Here is a 17130-nt window from a genome sequence, read left to right on the forward strand (position 1 = left end):
CAACCCTCTCCAGTATTCTTGCCTGGGAAATCCCATGGACAGAGAAGCCTGGCAAGTTACAGTCCATGGGGTCACGAAAGAGTCAGACATGACTTAGCGACTAAACAACAAGACCCCAAGTTCATATCCTGGCTCTGTTCCCAAGCAATCTGTGTGGTCTTAGCCAAACAGACAATCATAGTAACTTTAGTGTTGTTGTGAAGACTGAGATACTAGTACAGTGCCTAGCACATAGTGAATAATAAAAAAATTTATATTTTTTAAATTCAGAAACATATGGAGAAAAAAATGAACTATCATGCCCACTGAAGGAAAGTTACATGGCTCAAAACAGCCTGGAGTTAAAACTCCCCTCCAGGTCCTCCCCACCATTCTATGCAAAACAAAGAACTCTCTCACCCGAAGAAAAAAATGGACATTAAAGTTGATTACGCCCAGCTCCCAGCTGGTCCAGCCCCTGGTCTATCTCCAAAATTCCTTACCCCAGCCGTTTAAGAGATAACTACTCCAAACAACCTTGGAGAAGAACAGGCCCCCTTAAGACAGTAACTTTCCACATACATGCCTATATATACTTACTCTTTTCTTGGATAAGCGCAGCAGCTCGCTAATCTGACTGCTGCCCCTTCTTGCCTCATTAAAGGTGATCTGTTCCTGTAAAGTGCCAGTCTTGTTCTTTTTCTGAACCTCACCTTCTCTAACTCCCTTACTTTACACCCACCATCCAAAAACAGGCCCTGAGATATTTCAGTATATATGTATATATGTTTTTTCCACCAAACTGGAATTTTATATATACATACACACACATCCCATTCTCTATAAAGTGTTAACATATATCATAAAATATTCTTTGGAAATATCAGTGTTAACAGCTTCATAATATTCCAGTGAATAGATTCACCATAACTAGTTTAACAGACACAACACTGATTCAACAGAAACAATTGACTTTTCACCATAGGCCTCTGTAGCTCAACCCAGAGGATTCTTCCAATGAGAATTTCAGGGAGGAGTTTCTGTTTCCCTTAAATTACACCTCATGTTCAGCCCCCAAGCTTCCAGCCATCTTTGTCAGGGGTTACTGGCTTTAGTGTTACCTGCATATGTCTAAGCAAAAGCTCTGAAAGTTAGACTTTGGGGCCATGTCCAAGGCAACCACTAGCTCGAAAAAGATGCAACATGATGTACATTTAACCATAGCTAACTAATAATAAAATACATATTCTGAACATTTTAACAAACCACATTACCATGTATTTTGTGACATCAGAGGAACATTATCAAACCAGAGGACTGGTTCACATTAATATATCCAAGATAAATTGCTTAAATATTTTATGGGATACCCAGACAGTAGAGTACTGCATAGCCATTAAAATCATGTTGACATCTATGTAATAACACAAGAACATGTTCTGAAAATAGTTACATTTTTTAAAAAGCAGGGTATAAAACGGTATGTATGTTTGTTTTTGTTTAGTCGCTAAGTTATGTCCGACTCTCTGTGACCCCACGGACTGCAGCACACCAGGCAGGCTCCTCTGTCTTCCACTATCTCCTGGAGTTTGCTGAAATTCATGTCCACTGAGTCTGTGATGTTTTCTAACCATCCCTTGTAATGTATACATATAATTTAAAGATCTAAAAAAGAAAAGTCTACTAGCCAAACTGTTAATAGGTCTTAGTATCACAAGTAAATTGTTTGCTTCACTATCTTACCTATATTGCTGCATTTTCTAACGTTAACAGGTATCATACCAATAAATTATTCTTTTAAAAAAGCCAAAATTGTACATTCATTCATATTCTAAACCCCTATTATGGTGTGTGCTACCATTCCCTATGTATTCTGGCTTGTCAAGACTTAATTATATCAACAATAATAAATAACCATGATGGAGCCCATAGAATACTGGAATTAGAACTGGAAACTAAACTCAACCTGTTCCTAACATTATGCCCCTGGCAAACTGCTTAATCTCCTGGAACCACAGCCCTCATCTCTAAAGTAGGGAATATCCTGTCTACCTCACAGGGTTGTTGTGAGTTGAAATGAGACAGTGCAGGTGGAAGTGTCTTTTCCTATACCTGGTAAACAGAAAGTCAGTTAAACCTAGTTCCAATACCTTTCTCAGCAAGATACAAAGTGCAAAGTGACTCTCATTATAATTATTCAATTTCTACTCTGTGTTTCTCTTCTCACTCAATGTGTCCTTCTGTGTTCAGACTGGAATGTAAAAAAGAATACGCAAACAGGAGAGATGCCAATGAGAGTGGAAATACCTGAGACAATGGCAGTAGACAAATAGCTGAGTACCACACAGTTCTTGTATCATGAGATGCTTGATCACAAGCAGAATCAAAATTAATGCAGTTTGTCGCCCCTACCTACCCTGTAACCCTGACTTAAACCAAAAAAGAAGAGAATCTCAGGTTTAAATCTCATATTTAAATGATCCAGTGTTACTGCAGCTGTAATTGCCAGAGGCACACATCTGATTTGAGCTTTGGGAACAGGGAGATGTATTAACAAGTGTGGTTAATAGTCATAAGGGAAGGTTAAAGGAAACTCTTGTTGACTTCGTAACAAAAGAAAAGGGCTATATGTACAGTCAATGTTAATTATGCTCTTGTTAGCCATATGATCTTATGAGAACAGTTCTGTCTGCTTCTGTGCTAATGAGCACCTAAAACTAAGGATCTGTCGTGTGCACTTTATTACTGCCATTGGTTTTTTCCAAAAGCGGTGACATGTTTGTCCTAGAGAGAAAAAAGGAAGGTATTTCCAAATGAGAGTTATAATAATAATAAGCCTCCAACTCTTCCTCTTTCTTTTTTCCACCTCTCTCTCAAATAAGCTGGTGTATCGTTCTGTAACTTACAATTTCCAAAAAATAAACTGAGAAATGTGATGGTATTAAATATGAATAACCATCTGTGCCATCTCTTTGAGAAGAGCAGGAACTCCAAATACAGGAACACAAAAAAGCCCGCCCTCTGGCATATAGATACTTAAGCAAAAGGGTTCTTTCAATCCATACACTCGAACATTTTAAAGAGGTAGATGAAAAATGAGCTCTTCAGTAAAAATTCTCACTTTTTAATGTCTGCAATTTTATCTAACATTCAGAATTGCATCCTGGGTTAGAATTGTATACTCGGTACATCTTCTTTAAAAACCATATAAATCAAAAACTACTAGAAGTCTCAAAACATCAGATAATATGATTGATTTTATTCTTTTATGACATCACCTGAACAGGAGAGGAATGAATGGGCTTCAGAAGCCTCTTATTTTTCCAGCAGCTTTCTTACAGAATAATATACTTTCATAATGAAATGTAAGATTATAAATTGCCAAATTGATTTTGCATCAGTGGTAAAAAGTCATAAGTGACTAAGTGTCCTAAGGTGACCTAGTATGTTATAGAAAATGTGAAACCATAGTATACTGACAGTTTAATTGGTTTAGCAAGAGTTCATATCACTTGGCTGAAATGCATCATTGGCCTTTTTATCGTTACATCTTATTGCGGCTTTAAAAATAAAGTAGATGACAATCTTGTGAAATGTTTCCTTTACTGAATCAGGTTCCTGTCCTTGACTTTATTGCTTTGCTTAGCTTTCCAAAGCAATGTTTACAAACTTCCTCTGCCTTTTAATATATTTTGAATAGTGAAATTTATCTCCCCAACTTGATCCTTTCGAGCCTGGAGATGGGAAAACACTAGTGTACGGTCAGTGCGAGGTGCACGAAAACAGACAGCATCAAGGAGTTAAAGACCAGAGGGGATGGCACCTTGACATTTATTGCTGTCTAGTGCAAACCAGAATATATAATTTGACTCTTTTACAGCATTAGGAGGGCAATTTAAATGCGTTAGGACTTGAACTATCAAAAGATGCTGTCTCCTGTCTCCAGATGTAATTACAAGACAAGACTATTAAAACAGTCTTATAAATACGAGAGGAGCTAAGGCTGTGAAGGGTGACAGAAGCGGAAAGAACTACTTCCCCAGCAATGGCAGCTGGTTTTCTGAGAGCAGTCCCTACAGCAGAATCGGAGGCTGGCTTGCAGGCTAGGGTGCACTCCTCCTGAATGACTGGTGTCAAAGGAAGGCCCTGAGCTCAACTGCGACCCAACACAGCAAGATAGGAGCAGAAGTGACACTGCCACCACCAAAAACATTCTATGCCTTCTGCCTCCATTCTACTTCTGCAGGTTAAACAGGCAGAATGTAGTCATTAGTCCTGCTTATTGAGAAGCTGCTTACTATATGTGAGGAGCGTAGAGTGCTAGGCAATGGTGCATTTAGCAAACCCAGGCCATGCCAAGTTGGTATTCTCCAAATCCCAGGTATGTAGTGACTCCCTAAGGGACAACTTTTTGTTTTCCCCACCCCTTCCATTCAGTGGTATTAAAGTGTGTGTGTGCATGTAAATATCAACAAGAATCAAAAGGTTTGTCTGTGAATTTCACAATATTCCCGGAAACAAGGTTAAAAAGAAAGAGAATCTCCAGTTACTTGTCAATACGATATTGTCTTTTAAAAGATCATGTCCCAGTTAGCTACCATGTTAAGGAATTATATACAAAAATGGTAAAAGGATGAGTGGGGCAGGGGCCAAGTCTGGTCATTCTTAAACCACAGGTTGACACTCGGATTCTAAGCAGGGAGCCAAGTTAAAGCAAGTGCATGCATAAAAGATGCTTGTTCTTAATAGTAAGACTCAATGTTGATTAGGAGGTAGTGAGACGGGCACTTGCACACTGCTCCTGGGTGTATAGATTGATAAAACTCTTCTGGAAAGTGATACGGTATTAAGTATCTAGATCTTCCTAAAAGTTTATATTCTTTGGTGCAGTTTCCTTATGTCTCTAGCCCAAGGAAACATCAGAAATCAGCACAAAGTTATATGTACACAAATGTTCACGGCAGCACAAAATTGGAAACACCCTAAACGTACATCAGTAAGGGGGTGCTTACATACATTATGCATATGAACAATCACACTTACCATGAACTTCTAATGGCATGTGAAAGTGCATGTATATATTGTTAAGGAAAAGGGCAGAGTTCAAAACTCTATGTAGTAGAAGCAAGTATCCGAGTGCCCCCATCCCAATCCCATGTAATTTCAAAAACATCTTCAAACAAAGTGCGTGGGGAAAAAAAAAAAAAAGCAGAGAGATGGGGATGAAACTAGAGAATGTTGTGCTTACTGAAATGTCAGACAATGAAAGACAAATACTATATGATATCACTTATACGTAGTACCTAAAATATAGTACAAATGAATGTATATACAAAAGAGAAACAGATGCACAGATCTAGATAACAAACTACTTACTGGTTACCACTGGGGAGATGGAGGGGATGGGGCAAATTAGGGCTATGAGATACAAACTACTACATATAAAATAGATAAGCAACAAGCAAATATCATATAGCACAGGGAATTATAGCCATTATCTTGTAATAACAGTTAACAGAGTATAATTTGTAAAAATACTGAATCATTATGCTGTACACCTGAAATTTATATAACATTGTAATTCAATTACATTTCAATTTTTTTTGAAAAGCAGAGCTTATCACCATTGAAAGTAAGAGAGTTTAACCACTTGATTTATTTTGCAATAATTTTAGATTTACAGTAGAGTTACAAAGCTAGTTTCACTTGGTTTCCCCTAATAGTAACATCTTAAATAACCATGGGCCATTTGTCAAAATTAAAATGTTGACATTGGTACAATGCTATTGACCAAACTACAGCCTTTATTCAGATTTCCCCAGGTTTTCCACTAATGTCTTTTATCTGTTCCAAGCTCTAATTCAAGATACCACATTGCATTTACTTGGTCACTCAATTTTAACAAGAGAATTCAAATTTGTGCCTCACCCAAGACTCATAAATTGCCTATTCATTGAATTAAGTTTTCTTTTCACTTAAGCCATTTCTATTGAAGAGCCATGAAGGTATAAAAAAGATCATTTTAAAATAAGTCAAAATAATCTGTTTTCCTGATTTGCACATGAATTTATTTCAGAATTCTTCCCAGAGAACTTTGTGTTTCCCCCCTCCCGTGGTCCCTGGGTCCCTGTTAACTGGTTTCACATTCCCCTAATGATCAGGCCCCAGGTGGCTGGGCACTAGGGCAGCACCATCTCAGACACAGAACAAGTACTAAACTGACTGCAGTAGAACTTTAAGGTTGGGAGCTACCATCAATAACTCAATCTTGCCAGAAATAACCTCTGGATAAAAATGATTCACTTACCAAACATTTCTTTAGTATCTATACATAAAATCCTTTTTAGCATCATGTGTGCTGTTTCAGAGTGGTGCAGAGAGGCTGAGTAACTCCACAAAAAGTCTATTAGTTAATAGATGGCAGAACAGTGATTCTAACCCCAGTTCCTCTGTTACTCTAAATCCATGCTCTTGATTGTTATTGTTCCTCCTTGAGAAACTCTCAATAAATGATGGAGCCGAATTATTCCAGTTCTAGTTCTTAAACCCTGACTATTCCAACCTTGAATAGAACTCTGACCCAGCAGTGGTTCTGATTTGATATTTGTGGCCATGTGCCTTCCTTCCCCTTTTACTAAACCTTGGCCTTAGCTGCTCAGATGTGCTGTATCTATACCAACCAAGTTGACCCCTCTGTAGTGTGTCTCAGTCATGTTCTGTTAAAGCTTTCTGGATCTGCCTGGTTGGGGACTGTCCTGCCTGTCCCCAACGATGAGGGGCCTCTGGTGTCCTTTGCTCTGTCAGCCACTCTGCCCCCTCTGGAACACAGGCCTAGCTGCACCTTTGGGCCCTGCACTCTGCCAGTTGGCTTGGCAACCTTGGAGACAGGAAAAGGGAAGTCTAGCTGAAGCAGCCTGGATTTCCCGGGAGAGTTGACACTTGGCAGCAAGTAGCTCAAAGGAAATGACTTCCTAATCTTCCTGAAGATTCTTCTTCTGGCTGAAGAAGAAGGACAAGAAAGCCTAGTCCTGCTCCTTTTCTTCACACTGAGAATCACTCAAAGGATGCTATTCACAAAACAGCGCTAGGGAAGACCTAGGGCAATCTCAGCCTAGTGTGTTCCAGCTTACAAAGGAGCTTCCCCACTCTGGGAATGAAGGACAGAGAAGAAAGCAAGTCCTTGAGCCTTAGGGAAAGGGATATATCAGTGACTTAGCTCCGTGGATACTTTCTAAACTCCTCCAGTCACTACCAAGTGACCTCAGGAACTACCAGCTGTGCACAGGTGGCAGAAGCCTTTGATGACTGGTTTCCTCTTCCCTAGAGTCATTTAGCAGCAGGAGGGGTTGTGGGGCGGAGAGAGCAGCTGTTTATTCTCATGACACTTCCCCCTGCCAAAGACAGCTCTTTGATTGATCCCCCGGCAGAAGATCTAGCTTGTACTCGGGACAGAAACAGTTTGGGGATAGATGGGTTATGCAATTTCCTCTGGGTCAAACAGGGAATCCTCAGGAGAAACCAGTGACTTTTCCTAGTGCCGTCTGTTGATGGGAGTGAAGGGGGGTGAATACAAACGTATCACCACCATTACCCTCTTCCCACCTTTTCCTCTGACCTTTTTAGAAACCATCAATGTAAGCTTACATGAGTTTATTCACTTGGTCCACACTAGAACTGTATGAGATAGAGTCTTCTACCACGCATGTTAAAGATGGGGAAACTGAAGCACTAAGGAAACAACTCCCAAGATCACAAAGAGGCAGAACTAGGATTTGAACTCAGCCTTAGAACTAAGAGAGTCATTAGGATTAAAAACAGACTTTAGCAAAGCAGCCTTACACACCCTGTCACAGCACCCCTTGCCAACACACACACACACACACACACACCCCTTGCCAACACACACACACACACACACACACACCCCTTGCCAACACACACACACACACACACACCCCTTGCCAACACACACACACACACACACACACACACACACCCCTACTCCCACCATGCCAGTGACTGTCTTTTCCAGCAAAGAGCAATGTAATCTCCTTTTAGGAAACAAAATCTGACCAATTTAGTTAGGGAGAGAAGACAGGCTGAGAATAGACAAGCAAGTGAAAGTAAAAATCAAACTTGCTGAAAACAGGAAGTAGAGAAAGCAGGCTGGAAGCTGTGATCAGAGATGGAACACAGTAGATGTCAGGCACTGATTCCTTGTTTGTGAGATGTTTTAAAACAAGAATGTAAAAGAAAATAGTCTGAAGTGCGCTCGGCGGCCTGTGGATCTGTCTCTTGCTTCAACAGTGCTTGGATGGAACAGACCCAGGGACGCCCCTTGCTCCAGCCTCTGACCACCCTCCAACCTTTTTTCCAGTCGCAACCTCCGGAGTCAGCCACTCAGCTGTCTGTGATTACGGACCAGCCACCATTTTTTAACTCCTTATTACCAACCAATCATGAGCTCCCAGATTCATCAGAATTATTCTACCGAGGTAGAGGCTGCCGTCAACGGCCTGGTTAACATGCAACTGCGGGCTTCCTACACCTACCTCTCTCTGGGCTTCTATTTCGACCGCGACGATGTGGCCCTGGAGGGTGTCGGTCACTTTTTTCGCGAACTGGCCAAGGAGAAGCGTGAGGCCACGGAGCGTCTCTTGAAACTGCAAAACCAACATGGCGGCCGCGCCCTCTTCCTGGACGTGCAGAAGCCATCTCAAGATGAGTTGGGTAAAACCCAGGACGCGGGCACTCGGCGGCGGCCACAGCGCAGACCCGACTTCACTCGCTCGCAGTTCGCTTCGCACCCTCTGCAACCATGTCTGACAAACCCGATATGGCTGAGATTAAGAAGTTCGATAAGTCGAAATTGAAGAAAATGGAAACGCAAGAGAAAAATCCACTGCCTTCGAAAGAAATGATTGAAGAGGAGAAGCAAGTAGGCGAGTCATAATGAAGCGTGCGCCGCCAGTATGCACTGTAAATTCCACAAGCATTGCCTTCTTATTTTACTTCTTTTAGCTGTTTAACTTTGTAAGATGCAAAGAGGTTGGATCGAGTTTAAATGACTGTGCTACCCCTTTTCACATCAAAGAATGGAGAACTACTGACAACGTAGGCCGCGCCTGCCTCTCCCATCTGCCTGTGTGGCTGGCAGGGAAGGAAAAGAACTTGCATGTTGGTGAAGGAGGAAGCTGGGTGGGATGACAGTGAAATCTAGAGTAAAAAGCTGGTCCAAGGTGTTCTGCGGACTGTAAAATGCAGTTTAATTGGAGTGCCATTTTTTTTATTGTTCAAATGATTTAAATTATTGGAATGCACAATTTTTTTAATACTCAAATAAAAAGTTTTAAAACCTGAAAAAAAAAAAAACGACTCTATGGAAGCCGCCCTTCTCATAGAGAAGAACCTGAATCAAGCCCTGTTGGATCTGCATGGCCTGGCTTGTGCCCGCGGAGACCCCCACATCTGTGACTTCCTGGAGAAGCACTTCCTAGATGAGGAAGTGAAACTCATCAAGAAGATGGGTGACCACCTGACCAACCTCCGCAGGCTGGCTGGTCCCCAGGCTGGGTTGGACGAGTATCTCTTCGAAAGGCTCACCCTCAAGCACGACTAGGAGCTTCTGGAGACCGGTGGCCATTGAAGAACCCACCTGACATCAGGACTGCCTGAAGCCCCCCTCTGCAGCCATTAGGCAGCTTTTTAACACCCTGGAGCCCTCTCTCAAGCCTTGGACCAAATGGAAACAATAAAGCTTTTTGCAGAAAAAAAAAAAGAGAAAATAGTCTAAGTCACATCCTCTCTTATAACCTCATCCTAAAATACAGGGTAGGGCTTCTGTGATCATTGGGTAGACAAAAGGAAGGAATTATTGCCTTTTCCTTCTAGCCTTCCCTGAATTCCAGCATCAGTCAAGGCTGGGAATCCAAGCTAGAAATGGAGAAAACTAGAAGAATTCCTAAGAGGAGGGCTGTACACTGCAACCAGCAGGTCAAGGGACTAGGCGACCACACTGAAGAGCCTGGGAACAACTGGAACATAACAGCTGGTTGGGCCAAGGCTTCCCAGCCCTAGCCTCAGCACTGACACAAACCCACTGTTTCTTTGCATTGCAAAAGCATATCACCCTCAAGCTGGATCTTCCAAAGATGATAACATTGGTTCCCATTTAATTATGAAAAAGGAACAATCAAACTAAGCAGATGACTCCGGGCTTTCCTCTACTGCCACAGGTAGAATTTCAATGCTGACTGACACTGACAAATGCCAGGTTTTGGAGGGAAATGGCAGAATCCCAAGATGCTCTCCTTGGGTATTCACTGTCCTTGTAAATTACCCAGGAACATTGTTTTTAAAAGAGAGCAATCACCTTGAAGTGCTGATGATTCTAAATTTGGGGATCACAGATATCGGTGGTTTTTACATGACATTTACATATGAAGACATTCTTAATGAAAAATATATTCTATACTGTTCAGCATAACACTGGCTGAAAAATATTCCACTATGTGTGCTGTTATAGGGCTGCAATTGAAATTCCAGTCGCTTTTGGAAAATGCTCAACATTTTTGAAGCTATTTCCTACCAATGAGTTTATCACACAATATATAGAACCCAACTGGCCACTTTAAATGACTCTAGGAGGCAATTGTATATCAAACTCCTCCATAATGGATTTTTTTTTTAATTGTTAAAGAAACTCATCAATCCTCAGTAATCATTTTAAAGTAAAACTGATTCACTCATAACTAAGCTACTGCTGCCCTGGCTCCCACAACAGAAGCCATGACCATGAATAACTCCAAATCACCCCCAATTCTGGAAGTGCTAATTACCTCCAGGGATGCTACACGGGCAGCTGAAAAGCCGGATGACCACAAGCAATTAGCCAATCAATTTCGCTTCAAATTGCCCCCAACACAATTGGCAGAAAGCCATACATGGAGTTTAAATGGCAGTCACCTATTTGAGAGGAAACAAAAGGTTTTAGCCTCCCACACTACATTAATAACCGCCATGATGCCCAAAATTACCACCATCCTAATCACATGTTGGGATTTAGGCCCTGCTCAGAAAGCAAACAGATTACTCATTGTTGAATACATTTTAGTCCATTAGCACCCATTAGCATACTAAGTAGGTGTCACCTAGGAAAACTGAGGGCAGTGTTCTGATGGGATGGGAAGGAGAGTCAGCCCAGCATAGGAAAAGGTGACAAAGAAAGGAGTATTTGGGAAACACTGGTGAGGGGGAACCAGAAAACAAAGCCCCTCTGGTTCCCATATTCCTTAAAGGGGAAAAGTAGGTGGCTGTCACAGATAATAATCTCATCAGTCTAACATCAGTCTCAAGCAGGATTTCAGAACACAGCATCAAGCAGATTTGTGAGCAAAGAAATAAGTAATCACAAGAAGCTGGCATAGTTTTATAAGAACAAGTCACGCCAGTAACCTCATTTCCTTTTATGATGGGAGTATTGGACTGAAAACTAAGGGAAAACAGTGGATATACTGCTTCTGGATTTCAAGAGGGTTGAGAACAAAGTGAACCATCACGTCCAAGACAGACTATTAGAGATTGGAAAGAATACTGCTAGCTGGTTCCTTCGCTGCTTTAATGGCTGTATCCAAAGGTGCCAGTTAATAGACTAATGTCAATCCAAAAGGAAATTTCTGATGGGGAACCTACGTGATCTGCTCTGCTCAGCATTTTTATCAATGGCTAGTATGATGGCGTAATGGTACACTGATCAAATTTACAAACTGCATGAAGCTGGAAGGCACAGTTAACTCATTTTGAAATCCTAGTGATCTCAACAGGCTACAGTTTTAGCTGAAATTTGACAAGATATTATTATCATATAAGACCAACACCCCAAACATGGGATGAAGGCTGGTGACATCAATTTGGAGAATTTTGCTTGACTTTAAGATCAACACTTCTTGACTCAATAGTGTCTTAGGCTGGCTGCCTCAATAAAAGAATCATATGTAGACTATAGGAGGTGAAGGCTACTCTGTGCTCAGTACTGGGCAATTCTGAGGGGACTAATCACCAAATAGAAGCTTATCCACATGAGAGTGACCAGTATGGCAAAAGAGTTTAGGGGACTAATCACCAAATAGAAGCTTATCCACATGAGAGTGACCAGTATGGCAAAAGAGTTACTAGGAGATTGACTTTGGCCCAAACTAACATAAAAACTAGCAATTAAAGCTGAACAAAAATCAAATGGGCTGCTTCTTAAAGGATAGGATTCCTTCATCAGAGGAGGTTTTCACTCCAAAACCAAATGATCACTGGCTCAGAATACATTGTACAGAGGAGTCACATGAAGGCAGGAAGGCTGCATTTGATGGACCTCTAATGCTCCCTGTCAACTCTGAGATACTGTGACATTATGGAACCACCTTCCTTAATTTATAGAACTGAAAAAGGACACAGAACTAAAACCAAACCTCTTGGTAGTGAATTAACACAAGAAAAAATATTCTGAACCCAGAAGAGAGACTACAAAAATAGCAGACAACCCCCATGCTTTCTTGCTCCAAACTCCTTAGCGGTAGGGGTCTTGTTTGCATGGATAGCTTGGAGGTTTAAACTAACTTCACTTGGGTGGCTGAGATGTTTGTAATGAGGATGAGGGTAAAGAGAGTCAAATGGTGATGTGTAAACAACTTATTTCCCTGCCTTCTGTGAAAACAGTTTGATGTTTTTCTATAGACAGAGTGATTTATATGAAAAGGGACCAAAAAAAAAAAAACAAAAAAAACCCAACTAACCCACTTTAAGAATATTATTTGTGAAATGCTACTGAAAGTCCATCTAAGTCAAAGCATCTCTTCTATGAGCCCTTAATTAAGACATAAAAAATAATGGAGAGCATATCCATAAGCAGACAAGACCACGTTTTTGAGGAGTACAGCTGCATAATCCCATGTGTGTGTCTGAAAATGCACTGCAGCACATGGCATACAGTAGATGCTCCTGAATGGTTGCTGACTGGCTAACAAAAACAGAGAAAGAAAGTTTTTGAGGCATTTAACCAAAAACTGCCCTCAAAATTCCAGCCTATAGTATGACAGCAGGATTTAGAAGACCATCTTCTACTTGAGACAACTTAACAGGGCTGGGCCGTGTTAAGCTGTCCTTGCTGTTCCTTGACTTCTGGGTCACTGAAAAAAGGACAGACTCCTAGACAGATTGCTCAGGGTCAGATCTCTGGAGCAGTTAGGTGCTTCCCCAGTGACATGGAAAATGCTGGCTCTCTCTGCACGTTGGGAGGTAACACCGAATGTAAAACTGGCCCGTTGCCTCTGGAAATGTTTCCTTGGACCCAAAGTCCTCCTTCTAGGGATAGCCTAGACAGCTTCTGCTCCAGGTATAAGTTTTCAAGTGCATGAAAAGATGTGACTAAACATACTCCCTTCGACACTGTGTGTCAGAGTAAAAAAGCAAATAACAAACCCAGGTGCCAACAGGAGAGGAGATGGATAGGAACATTACACAATCATTTTTAAAAAGGACAAAACCTTTCAGTACTTATTTTGAAAGACTTTGTAAGATATATGAAGTGAAAAATTATATTGTAAAACAGCACATATGGCACGGTCACATTTACATAGGGAAAAAATTGAGAGTGACTAGTGAGTGTGTGTATCGGAGAAGGCAATGGCACCCCACTCCAGTACTCTTGCCTGGAAAATCCCATGGGCGGAGGAGCCTGGTGGGCTGCAGTCCATGGGGTCGCTAGGAGTCGGGCACGACTGAACAACTCCACTTTCACTTTTCACTGTCATGCATTGGAGAAGGAAATGGCAACCCACTCCAGTGTTCTTGCCTGGAGAATCCCAGGGACAGAGGAGCCTAGTGGGCTGCCGTCTATGGGGTCGCACAGAGTCAGACACGACTGAAGTGACTTAGTAGCAGCAGCAGCAGTGAGTGTGTATGTACATACACAAAGGCACAGGAAATGGTTGAGGAAGGACACACACATCAAACTACCGTGTTTCCAGTCAGCATAGCCAGTCAGACAGAGGGAGATGGACAAAGGGGGACTTGGAACTTTTCTATTTTCACTTTTTACTCTCTAGATATTTCTGTATTGCTTTTTTTTGCATTAGGCACATCTAAATACTACACACACTTTTCCATCTCAGAAAATTACATGCATAATTTGAAAAAATATCAAAAACTAAGGACTCAAGCTCTCACCAAGCCTCCACAGACTTCACAGAGGGCCATGCTAAAGGACCCACTTAGCTTCCCTGCTCCACTCAAGTCATTCCCACTCTCTCTTGGGGGTGAGGGGTTTCAGGGGAGAAAAGTTCTCAGGGTGGTACATAGCGCCACCCTATGGGGGTGGGGGACAATTTATGAATAAGTGACTTTCTTAGAAAGTCAAAACCCAGGGAGAATCAACAATCCTGTCTCATTAGAACCCTTTCTCAAAGCCTTCTCGTAATCAACAACAGCAGTGCTCACTATGAAAATTATGTAATGCACCTACCAACTACTTGCCATTGTCGAAGAAAGATGGAGAAAATCTGGCACTTGAGGCAAAAAGAAACTCAGTAAAATGAAGGTGCTGATTCATAAGCCTCCAGGCAATAAAACCTTGATATGCATGTTCTTTTCTATCCAATCCTCCCAGACACACTCATGCACAAGTTGTTTAGGAAAAGAAAATGAGACAGCATCAAATAACTAGATTGAATCAACAAAGCGCTCCTGTAAATCACTCATGAGTGCTTCTTCGGTTAGACACCAAACACTTTCTGTGCTTCTTGAAAGAAAAGGTTAATGTGAAAAAGCACCTCCTGGACCAAGGTCTTCCTCATCAGAATGTGAATGGAAGACAACTCTATCCTCAATTTTGTTACCTGGAAAATAGGAACCATGTGTCTCCTGAAAGTATAAATGTTCTGAAGTGTTTAGCTTTATATAAATATAGAATTATCTGATCCCGGAGTCAATTTAGTGCGTCAAGTCTATCAAAGTGGAAGTGAAAGTCACTCAGTCATGTCCGACTCTTTGCGACCCCATGGACTATACGGTATAGTCCATGGAAATCTCCAGGCCAGAATACTGGAGTGGGTAGCCTTTCCCTTCTCCAGGGGATCTTCCCAATCCAGGGATCAAACCCAGGTCTCCCACATTGCAGGCAGATTCTTCACCAGCTGAGCCATAAGGGAAGCCCAAGAATACTGGAGTAGGTAGCCTATCCCTTCTCCAGCGGATCTTACCAACCCAGGAATTGAACTGGGGTCTCCTGCATTGCAGGCAGATTCTTTACCAACTGAGCCATCAGGGAAGCCCCGAAGTCTATCAAAAGTGCCTGACAATGGTTCATTTTCAGCTTCAAACTTTAATTTGGACTTCATGAAATCCAAATTATTTTTTAAAGTAATTTTAAAAAGAGCCATAGAAGGCTCCCTGGTGAAGGCAGTACTTGAGGCAAAAGACAGTATAGAGCAGAGACTGAGAACTCAGGCTCTCAAGCGTGTCTGGGTTTGAAATTCCAGCTCTGGTACACAATAGCTTTGTGATCATGGGCAACTTATTGAACATCTGTAAAACATGGCATCAATAGTATCTACACTTCATATGGTTGCTGTGAGGATTCGATGACTTAATGGATATAATGAGCTTAGAATAGTATTATACTTGGTAGATAGTAGACACCTATTAGATTAAATATTTAAATTAAATAATTAAATATTGGCTAGTATTATATTGTTAATGAAGCAGACCAGAGATAAACAAGGTACTATGGGACACAGAAGAAGGTAACATAATCCAGTGGAGGGGGTAGACAGGGAAGGTTTCTTAAAAGAAATGATATCTGAGTTCCTTCTTAAAAACTGATAGACACTAGAGGAAGGATATAAACCTGGAGGCAGAGAGATTAGTTAGGAAGTGGTTTAAAAGTCCAGACTAGAGGTAAGCATTGAAACCAGGGCAGTGATGGTAGAGATAGTGAAGAGGAATAACTAGCAGGATTTGGCGGTGATTGGCTGCAGGGAAAAGAAATCAGGAAGGAGTGGGCAGATGCCAGCACTTGAGCAAGTTGCTTATCCTCTCTGGACTTCAGTTTTCCTCATCCATAAAATGGAGATAATACCACCTACCTAACAGGATTATTGTAAGTAAATCAATTTTATTTTAAAACCCATAACATAGTGGGGACTTCCCTGGTGGCTCAGACAGTAAAGAATCTGCCTGCAAAGCACGAGACATGGGTTTGATCCCTCGGTCAAGAAGATCCCCTGGAGAAGGAAACAGCAACCGACTCTAATGTTCTTGCCTGGAGAATTCCATGGACAGAGGAGCCTGGCAGGCTATAGCCCATGGGGCCACAAAGACTCAGACATGACTGAGCTACTAACACTAACATAGTTGCCCCCAGTAGACAATTAAATTGAAACTCTATTATTATTATTAAAAATAATTACAGCATTGGCTCAGATGGTAAAGAATCTGCCTGCAATGCAGGAGACCCAGGTTCGATCCCTGGGTGGGGACGATCCCCTGGAGAAGGGAATGGCTACCCACTCCAGTATTCTTGCCTGGAGAATTCCATGGACAGAGGAACCTGGTGGGCTACAGTCCTTAGGGTTGCAAAGAGTCGGACCCAACTGAGCAACTGACACTGGAACAGGCCTCTATATGATAACTAGGCCAAGAGGCTCAGGATCAGGAAGAGACTTGCCCAATGATACACTATCTGCTTAGTGGCAGAGCCATAAACAAAAACTCTTATCTTCTGCATCCTAGTCAATGGCTGTTTTTTTTTCCCTTCCCACTATATCATTCCAAGTGATTGGCTAGAGATGCTCTCCTCCCAAAGATTATGGTGAGATCACCCACATGGTTAGCAGTCTTCTCCTTCCAGTGCCAGCAATGAATAAGATTCTAAAACAGACTGGAAGACCACCTCCTTCTACTCACTGTAAAAACTGCCCATACTTCCTAATCTGGTAGTTTTTCTCCCATCTCTCATCATGAAAATAGAAAGCTCAGTGTACATAACAAAGTTGAATCCACCTTGCTATTTCTACAGATGTTGGGACTTTAACTGTATCACTTCCCAAGAGAATTAAATGGTATACAGTAGCTTCATTATGATCAGAACAACCACAGCTGGGC

At 41.6% G+C, this 17130-nt stretch overlaps 3 protein-coding genes across 3 annotated transcripts in view; 2 read left to right on the forward strand and 1 right to left on the reverse strand.

The window, feature by feature from the left end:
- Positions 1-17130, reverse strand: part of GPC3 (glypican 3) — a 459188-nt gene that overhangs the window by 391313 nt on the left and 50745 nt on the right. The window lies entirely within an intron of this gene.
- On the forward strand, positions 8262-9882 carry LOC133242264 (ferritin light chain-like). The gene is made up of 2 exons (XM_061408362.1): positions 8262-8724; positions 9357-9882. Exons 1-2 carry the CDS (start codon positions 8439-8441, stop codon positions 9596-9598), a joined length of 528 nt encoding a protein of 175 aa, XP_061264346.1. The 5' UTR covers positions 8262-8438; the 3' UTR covers positions 9599-9882.
- LOC133242263 (thymosin beta-4-like) lies at positions 8744-9207 on the forward strand. The gene has a single exon (XM_061408361.1). It carries the CDS (start codon positions 8798-8800, stop codon positions 8930-8932), a length of 135 nt encoding a protein of 44 aa, XP_061264345.1. The 5' UTR covers positions 8744-8797; the 3' UTR covers positions 8933-9207.

Source organism: Bos javanicus, chromosome X (assembly GCF_032452875.1).
Source record: "Bos javanicus breed banteng chromosome X, ARS-OSU_banteng_1.0, whole genome shotgun sequence".
Taxonomy (NCBI): Eukaryota; Metazoa; Chordata; class Mammalia; order Artiodactyla; family Bovidae; genus Bos; species Bos javanicus.